The following is a 9,727-nucleotide window of genomic DNA, read 5'->3' as shown; positions in this document are numbered from 1 at the left end:
ACCCCATGACATGACCCTTCTAAAAAGTTTATGTAGGTATTTTGGACTTCAGCACTGTCAACTTGGCTCCCCCTTGGATATATAATGACATGAAATTGTGGTAGTAGTCTTCTGCTGATCTGGTTTTAAGATATGGAAGATATAATGTGTGTATAGAAATATATATATATATACATTTTGTAATATGTAAAGTTGTGGGGTATGTATTTATAACTGTTCATGTTTGTTTCTAAACATGACACTAGTTTCATTAGTTCCGAGGAAGCTTATTTTGTGAAATGTTTCAAATACTGTGTGAGATCGGACGTACATTTGTACTATAAATATATCTTTGATTTTGTAGCGATTCAATAAATATATTTCTGTGCGACATTCTATAATTTATGCCTTAAAATTCCTTAAAGCTTTCTAGTTCCTTGAAGTATATCAAAAAGTGGTGGATGTGACATACTGGAAATACAAACTCAGCTATACTCACTTTGAAATTCTCCGACTTTGCAGAGATCTCCTTCACAGCATGTTGTTACAATGTTAAAATTAATGTTTTAACTGGCAAAACTATATTGTGTAGTATTGCAAGGCACGTTAAGAGAGCAACGCTTCTGAACAGAATGATAGGTTTTGTCTACAAAAAAAATTCCATTTAATAAAAAGCATTCCAAAAATGAAAAAAAAAACTGTAACAGAAGGTAAGTACTTTGAAATTTCAATATTTTTTTATGACCACCTGGGCCATAAAGAAATATTGGGGTTAATTGTTAAATGAAATTTAACAATAAACTTTAAATAAAAAACAGTAGCAGTATAGTACAGTAGCATATATAATATAATGATTACTTTGTATTGGTTTCAATATACTTATTTTATATATTTTATAAATTTTTTATAATATTTAGAAATTTCTGCCACGCCCCCTCACATTCACCAATGTACACATTCTCCGACGTTACTGAAAATGCAGAGGAACGCCAGTTTAATTGCCGTGGGACTGATCAGAAGAAGAGGACACAGCCAGAGGATGGGATCAGATGGGCTGGACTCTGGAGGATGTTGGCTGGGACCAGGCAAGTCTTATTTTTTTAGCTACCCTGAGCCACAGGGTTAAAAGAAAGGGTTTTAAACCCCCTCCCTAAGAAAAAGAAGGTACTTCTTTATTTTTCTCTATTCTTTGTAAGGAAAACATTTTAGTTTAGGAACTCTTTAACCTCCCTAGCAGTTCATTTCTTTCCAGTATTATATGTCTAAAAGTGGTACATTGTTTTTCTTGGAAATTAATTTTACAGTATAATTGTATAAGTATAATAAAGTTTGAAACACAAAATCATGTAAAAACAATAAATTTAATAAATTAAAAAATGTATATGTAAAAATGTTTAATTTTTTTAATTTAAAAAACAATACATAATATACTCATACTATTATATATATTGTAAAATAAATGTTCTTGAAAACAATGTACTGCTTTAACACATATAAATCCAATGTATTGCATTCAATACAGTTATTTTGCCGGGCCGCCCGGCAACATACACACAACGTACAACGTACACACAAAAATACTGGGAAGAACAACAGCTGCTCCCTGCTGGCCGATGTACAATGAAGAAAGTATCCAAAGCAAAAGACCACCTGGGTAGAGTACATGCCAACACCTTTAGTGTGCACTGCAAGTTGACAGCTGTCCTTAGCTGCACTTAACTAGGAACCACTGACGCTAAATGGATTGTCGTAAGATTCTCTTTAGACATCCCTGGGCTCTGAAAAGGTATGTATTGTGAAAAAAAATAAAGATGTTTTATTCTGCAGTGTTGTATGATTTTTTTTTATTGCTTAATTAATCCTTTCTGAATTTCTGGGAATAAGTACTGTGATAGCCAGCTGTCCTTGGCTGCCCTAGCTAAACACAATGTCCTGGTCTTCTACAGAGCCTCTAGTGGTGCGAATGTTGCTCTGCAGGCTGCTGTCAGGTTGCAGTCCCAGGAAACATCAGAGTGGGCAGAACTGTGTATGGTACCAAATCACTGGACAGGAGAATATTCAGGGAAGGTCAGGGTTGAGGCAGGCAGCATGCAAGAGAGGCCAGGAACAAAGCCATGGGTTAAGAATCAGAAATTCAGGAAATATACACCAGTGACACAGATGTCACTGCAGACACGGAGGAAAACAGGAGACACAGGAAGAAACACAAGGCACAGTTGATACATGGGTAAGCCAAGACACAGGGGTCACCGGAGACACAGGGGAACACTGGAAGAGCACAAGGGAACAGGCATGGAAACAATAGACTGGGAGACAAAGGGTGAACGCAGGAGCTGGACTGGGAAAGAACTCAATTAAAAGACAGGTGTATAGGAAATGCTCAGCAGAACTAGGGGACTTGGCACTAGTGGAGACATGTTGCACAAGCACTGAGCACTGTGTCTGAGACAGCTAAATAGCCAAGGGAGATAAAAAGGCAATATCTTTATTGGCCAGTGGGAGGGGCGACACTTATTAATTCTGAAATGGCAGGTGCAGTTGAGGTTATAACTACCTACCATGTGCAGGAAAGAGGTGCTGTCGCTTTAGCAAGAAGTAGGAAAGTGTGACAGTAACCAAAAAGAGAATATTTTTAGCGGAACAGATTTATATACTCTTTGAGACTTATTTAAAATTTACATGATCTGTCAAATCTTTATTGAGACCGAATATATATCATATATATAATATAAAAAGTGTATTCCTCTTTTTCAATAATTGAATAAATTATGTTTTTATCCTAAAGAATATGATATATGTGATTAAATAGGAACAGCCTCTAATATCCATTCCACTTTGTTGATGGTAAATTGGAGGAAGATTTGGGTGTTTCTTCAGACCTGTCTCTGGTTATTAATAAAGAGGATTGCTGGTGTTGAGAGGTTTAGAGTGAACTTTGGTGATGCCATTTTGAATACTTCACTGTTTAGGTTTGTTTATCGTGGCTTTTTCTGCCTAAAGTTATTTTGTATTCTGGAGGAACCTCACAATACTCTAAATGACTGCATCATACAGTAGTTTGCATATGGAATCTGTCTTGATTTGACCAAAAAATGTCAAAATAGGCATTTAAACCTGTAGTCCACCAGAAACCTGAGTTGAGACAATCTACAAAAACACTCAATTATGAATATAATTACTTATGTGATTCTCACAAGGGACTAGAGGAACATAGGGATGGTAGCTGTAAGTAATGTTTGTAGCATAGTGTTATGCAGATATTTTTTGTTAAAATGCCAATAGAAAAAGAATGTACGTCTATACCTGGGTCACACTATAAGATGGTGCTGTGCCTTCTTATACAGTGTGTTTAAAATTCTTGTCAATAAAGACATGAGACATGAGTTTGTTACATACCTTCCATGAGGATGCAGTGCCATCTAGTGGTGGCCAACAATAATGCACAGGTGATTCATCATAACTCAATTCAACTCCAGTACAAACTACTTAAAATAAAATGTCATTTTCTTAACATTTAAATAATTCTTTAAAAAAACACATAATAAATATATTTATCCATGTTACTTTTATTGGTATTGATTACTGTTTTGAAAATTAGCAGTGAGAGATACATTTTGTGGCCTAGGATTATATTCAAGACAAAGCATGTATTTTCAGGTGAAATAGTAGCACATTTTATATTCAGATCAATTTGTATTTAAATATGTAAGTGAATTTTCAGTTATGAGTCTTAGAGTATTAAAAGCCTCTTTGCAGAGAAGTTTTTTTTTTTTAAATAATGCAGCACATTCATGCAAGTATGCTAAAATTATTTTTGCCTGCAGGACATGGTTAAATTTTATTTTGAGATGGTATGTCCTTTTCCTGCCATATATCACGTCATTCTTCTGAATATTCCAAACTTGGGTTTTTCTTGGGGTCGTAGCAGCTAAAATCTTTGGTACTTTGCACATACCACCCAATCAATTGGCTGAAGTCATGTGTACAAACATGATGAGAAACGCACCCCTGGGCTGTAAAGTTCAACTCTACACCATCTACAAAAGAAAATATTAATTATTAAAGGGACAATCCAGTAAAACATAAACACTTAATGACAAAACTGATTAAATTTAACACTCTCTACTTGTGTAAATCTACTCACTGTTTGTATTCTGAGTGGACGCAAGTAAGACAGTTGGCATTTTAACAAATTCAAAACTCAGGAATTTTTACTTACATTCCTTTACAGGGACATGACTATGATGGAAAATTAGTTTACAACTAACTAAGGTAATATTTACTTAAAGATTACAGTAGTTTATGCTAGGAACAGACTCAACTGTAAATGCCTGGGACAAACATAGCCCTATGTTAAAACAAAAATGGAAAACATTTATTAAAAAAACGGGTAGACTTGATGGATCACTTTCCCTTTTTCTGTCAGTCTTTACTATTTTTCTATAGAAGATTATCCCTCAAAACCTGTTCTTGTAAAACTTTAGAATGTATGGACTTCCCAACCTTTATATAATGGAGACATTATAGAATAAAAAAAAACAGCGAGGATTAAAAACAAAACATAAAAAACTTACCAGGTCTTTTTAACACTCCAACAAATTCAGCACATTTGTCACTTTCTTTTCTGCAGGTTGTATTTCTTTTTGCAGTGCATAGTTTAATATCAACGGAAGAACAAGCTGGACACTCATATCCCTTCTTGACAATTGGAATCTCTGGCACTTTATAATTGTGGACATAAAAAGAGTAACATATAAAAAACAGAACGTAATGATAAAGAAGGACATGGACAACTGACATCAGAAGCAAATCTTCACTCAAGAAGAATAGGTGATACGTGATCCTCTTGGTTTTGTATTGTTTTTTGACACACAATATATCATTTAATTCAGTGTGCAAATTAGTTAGTTAGGTCTTGGTAAGGAGAGCACGCTTCATGGGTTATATAGTCCGCTTGACCTGCCTATGTGATCAGAGCAGCTCTTTCAGCTCTATTGGCAAATCTGAGACCTAGTTACCCTCTCACCACCTGATGTTATCTAGATTGATTTTCCACTATAAAAATTTAATGTAATTTTTTAGCTTTGTCTAATTTGCACACCAAATTAAATGATATATTGTTTGCCAAAAAACACCTCTTCTCCCTGGTTTCATAAATGCTTACCTCTAATAGGGTTTGAAACGAATTCATGTACATACTTTATTCATTATTATTTCATACTTTATTTCTTTTAAATCTTAAGGGGAACCCACCACAACCCCCATACCATATTCATGTTTATCTAGAAAAGACATGATAGCGTTACATCACTACAGAAGTGATGATGAGTGGAATTGTTGAATTATGCTTAAATAAATTTTCTTTGAAAATGGGGAAAGCTTAGCAGAATAAATAAAAAATAATGTTAACTGGGGAGATGTTTATTGCCTGAGACTTTGAAGAACAATTTACAAATCATTTTAAGAGGATGCTGTAAGGTTTGTAAATAGTAGATTTTATATTATTAAAAAAAATATTCACCTTAAATTTCAAATAGATCAGTCAAATCATCAGATGGATGGCCACAAAAGAGGGTCATGTCTATGTGTCTCCTAATTCTTTACCATCCCAAGCCATATGCCTTCTTTCATTAGTACAGCAAAATATATGGAGGTTTGTTTTGCCAGAAATAGATCAGCAACTCTCTTTGATCAACAACATAGGTCCATTGTCAAATACAACTACCTGAGGATTTTATGCCCCCCACTGTGGCTGACACCATGGTATCTTCTTCAGGACTCTCACGGCAGTGCGGGTTAAAAAAAAAAACATCTGCACATTTGACAGGCAAAGGCAGTGAATGGTCGTAGTACAGCTAATTGCAACCCCTTTTCTTTTCTTTATTGGGGCTGTGATGTTCTATATGAGGATAAAGTTCGGTCTCATAGAGGGGTCTATAAATGGATTGAAATGTTTGAGAATATCCATACTAATGTGAGGGATGCAGAGTGCTTCGGACATTCAGCTGCATCCAAAACCTCAAGGAATGAAAACCTCAAAGTTCCAGTTGAAGAGGTTGCAGGAAAGCTAAATGAGAGTGTTGGATCTGCCTATGCCCTGATTGATGACGGCCTTAAGTCAAGTCATCAGTGAAAGTTCCCCCTGCAACCTCTTCAAGAAGGATTCTTCTGTTTCCGTAAATATGAGGAGCCCCTCAACTACCTGATATTTTATAATTATTTCTACAGTACAGAAAGACCTTTAGACCCCATGACATGACCCTTTTAAAACGTCTATGCACACATTGTGGACACCCAGACTTCCAAGTTGGCTCCCCCTTGGATCTAAAATGCCAAAACATTGTGATAGTAGTTTTCAGCTGATCTGGTCTTAATATATGAAAGTTATCATGTAAGTTTATGGAAAAATATTTATTTTACATTTTGTAATATGTAAAATTGTAAGGTAAGTATTTATAACTGCTTATGTTAGTTTGAATCCAGAGGAAACTTATTTTTCATAACGCTTTGAACACTGTGTGAGATTGGACGTACATTTGTTACCATAAACATATCTTCGATATTTTAGCAATACAATTTTATGTTTAAAATTACAACTAAAATTTTGTGACACGTTCTATAGTGCCCTAAATCTCCCTAAGGCCTTCATGTTTTCGACTATATCAAAAAGTGGTGGCTGTGGCAGATTGGAGATACAAACTCAGCTATACTCACTTTGAAATGGCCCGTCATTGCAGAGATCTCCTTCACAGCATGTTGTTACAATGTCAAAAGTAATGTTTTCATTGGCAAAACCATACTGTGTAGTATTGCAAGGCAAATTAAGAGAGCAACGTCTCTGAACAGAATGGTAGGTTCCGTCTACAAAAAAAAAATTCCATTTATTAAAACGTTTTCAGCATGCACATGAATAAAACACACTTGTAACAGAAGTTAAATACTTTGACATTTCAATATTTCTTCATGGGGAGAAATATTAACCGGGAATAAAAACTCCCTCACCTTTACCTTCGCAGATCTGTCAATCCCCCTGAAGGTTTTCTGGATCGGGTCCCACGTCATCTTGGAATCATCCTTCATCTCCTTTTTTTTTACACCTTTTTCGTACGTACCTGATCTCTCTTTGCGAAGTCACAAGATTGGGTGAGGTAGATAGGAAAACAAAGAATGCTCCATTGAAGAACAAGCATCTAGAGATCGGACATGCACAGAAGGAGAAGCCAGAAGCCTGCTGTGATGCATGATGTGTATCCCTGGAGGCTTTGCGCTCCCATTCAGTGATTAAGACAGAAAGGGAGGGGGCTTTGCCCCCTTTTTTTTTTTTTAAAGAAAGGGTTTTAAACCCTTTCTCTATCCTTTTGTGTAAGGTAAACATTTTAGTTCATGTCCGCTTTAGTGAATCATCAAACGGCAACACAGATAGTAGTTATCAATTGGTCTACAGATTGAAAATGTTTAAATAAAAGACAATAAAGTTAACATGTGGGGCATGAAGGAACACAAGGTGGGGCTCGAGAAAGAGGAAAGGAGAGTCATTAGGAAAGGGTTAAAAGGGGAAAGGTAGTAATAAGATAAGGGGGGATCTTATTACTATATAAGATAATTATAAGCTGGAGTTCAGCTTAAATGGACTACAGGTAGTCCCCGGGTTAGGTACATCGGACATACGGATGCCTCCTAGATATGAATTAGGGCTTCCCTGCACACTGTGTGCAGAACAGACGCTGGGGGGCGGTTTGCATGACTTACAGAAGAAATCTTTTGCTAAACACAGCGGAGGTTATAGGTGATTTTAGAGGGATGAGCTCTTTCTGTAACCCTCCTGTAACTCCTTTAATGACAAAACAAACTCTGGAATTGTTTTTATTTTTATTTTATATATTAAAGCACAGGTTGCTCCAGAATTTAATGAATGTCTGGGCTCCTTAAAAGTTTTTTTGTTTTTGCTTTGTTTGTGATTAACTCACATAAGGATTTTATACCGTAACCGACACCATGCTGCCTAATAATATGTTGAAACAAACATCTGTCCTAGTTGCATTTATTAAAATAATATACTTGTTCTGACTTACATACAAATTCAACTTAAGAACAAACCTACAGTCCCTATGTCGTATGTAACCCAGGGACTACCTGTACAGGTTTCCACTTAATTGAAGCGATAGAAGATAAAATGCTTACTGTATACATCAAGTTGAGAGACGGTCATACAAACGCTGCCCTCTGGGCATTGATGTTTTTCTCCGGTACATGTATCAGTATTTCGACCCTCGCATTTATAACATATGGCACCACAAGCCACATCTAAAACATACAAAATATGATTAGTAGTTAGATATGTAAACTCACGTCTGTGTATCTATAGTACAGAATATTTCACTGATTAGACCAGTCATTCTAATGCAGGCAATACTTTTTGCAGCATCTCCCACAAAATAAAAATGCAAAGTATGTTGGAATTTTCATTTCATTTTACTTTATGAAAGTAAAATTATTGGTAAATGGTATGTTAACTTTGTATTTGCTTACTCATTTTCTGTCTGTTGCATTTGTTTTAGAAATTGTTTTATCAAATAAATTCATTATTAGGAAGAATATACATTCAGAATGCACATGTGATTCAATACCACAATGGTTCCTTTAGGAAATAGACCTAGGTTAAAGAGAACCACAATACACAGTAAAAAAATCCTGCAATTTGGTGCGTGCCATGGATACAAAAAGTTCAGATTCAGTTTTCTAGACACTGGGTGCATTGAAAACCAATTTATAATGAATGTGCTGTCCTAACCCAACACACAGTAATGACCCACAAGACACTGATAAGGTATAAATGAGTCCTTTTAGGAAATTTGCAACATTAATAAACATAATCTTCTTACCTAATGAAAAACTGAAGGTGAAAAGAATGAGCATGAGGATAAAAGTCTTCATTTTGTTTTTCGGAATGTCCTTAATGGTAGTGATCTTCCAAAGTGTCTACAATGATGTCTGCGATCCCCAAGCCTTGGTATTTATCTGGTGTAAATGGTTGCGGGGAGCTGAGATTTCTTTCCTATTTAGCAAATAGCACAATGTGAAATAAATGTGCTATATTTAAAAGTAATATTTAAAGACGTATCCCAGTCATTTGCACACACTTGCGTCATAAATAATACCTGGAAAGTACACAATTACACTCAGTATTTGCTTCTAAAGTAAACTAGCTGTCCAAATATCCAATATTTATTTTTTATGTCGCTTTCAGCTATAAGATAGTAATCTGGTTTCCAATTATTGCTGCTGTTCTTATTTATGTTAAAGCTAAATTAGCCCAGAACAAAACTCTGATATTTTTAATCAAAACTTAGTTTTCTGTTGTTGGGACAGTTAGAGATTGTTTAGGATTTCTGGGGACCAGGACTGGCAATTGTATTTAGAGGAGATTTAGGGCTTACTGCAGGCCAGGGAGGGACTGTAGTGTTAGGGTCACCCATGGTGAGCCCTAGTGTTCTACCACAGGCCCAACTGCAGTCCCATCCGCTCCCATCCAAGTAAATGGTAGATTGCAGTGCAGTTCCTGAAGGTGACAAGTCACACGGTTGTTTTTTTGAAGCCCTGTGCATATCTGGTTACCTTTAGTGGGGATTACAGTTACTGGGACCACAGCAAGATTTGTTGTTTGCCCGGGAGAAGTCAACTACACAGTTTCACACCACAGGAGTGAAAGGGTAAAATCAAAATAAAACTGAACTGCCACTGCATTTGT

At 35.9% G+C, this 9,727-nt stretch overlaps 1 protein-coding gene across 1 annotated transcript; it reads right to left on the bottom strand.

Annotated features, from left to right (window-relative positions):
• Positions 1 to 3,534: 3,534 nt before the first annotated feature.
• LOC140341245 (phospholipase A2 inhibitor CNF-like) lies at positions 3,535 to 9,026 on the bottom strand. Its single transcript, XM_072426811.1, has 5 exons — positions 8,862 to 9,026; positions 8,161 to 8,283; positions 6,694 to 6,840; positions 4,554 to 4,700; positions 3,535 to 4,016 (listed from the first exon to the last, which is right to left on the bottom strand). The coding sequence occupies exons 1-5, from the start codon at positions 8,911 to 8,913 to the stop codon at positions 3,859 to 3,861; spliced, it is 627 nt and encodes a 208-aa protein (XP_072282912.1). The 5' UTR covers positions 8,914 to 9,026; the 3' UTR covers positions 3,535 to 3,858.
• Between the last annotated feature and the right edge of the window lie 701 nt (positions 9,027 to 9,727).

The sequence above is a fragment of the Pyxicephalus adspersus genome, chromosome 11 (assembly GCF_032062135.1).
Source record: "Pyxicephalus adspersus chromosome 11, UCB_Pads_2.0, whole genome shotgun sequence".
NCBI classification, from domain to species: Eukaryota; Metazoa; Chordata; class Amphibia; order Anura; family Pyxicephalidae; genus Pyxicephalus; species Pyxicephalus adspersus.
Note: the sequence above shows the minus strand (reverse complement) of the source record. Positions and strands in the feature narration are given on the sequence as shown.

Coding starts and splice junctions, on each gene's coding strand:
- LOC140341245 (XM_072426811.1), bottom strand. CDS start 8,913: ATGAAGACTTTTATCCTCATGCTCATTCTTTTCACCTTCAGTTTTTCA. Junction 8,284..8,861: donor CACCTTCAGTTTTTCATTAG/GTAAGAAGATTA, acceptor TGTATGTTTTAG/ATGTGGCTTGTGGTGCCATA. Junction 4,017..4,553: donor TGGAGTGTTAAAAAGACCTG/GTAAGTTTTTTA, acceptor TTTCTTTTGTAG/ATGGTGTAGAGTTGAACTTT.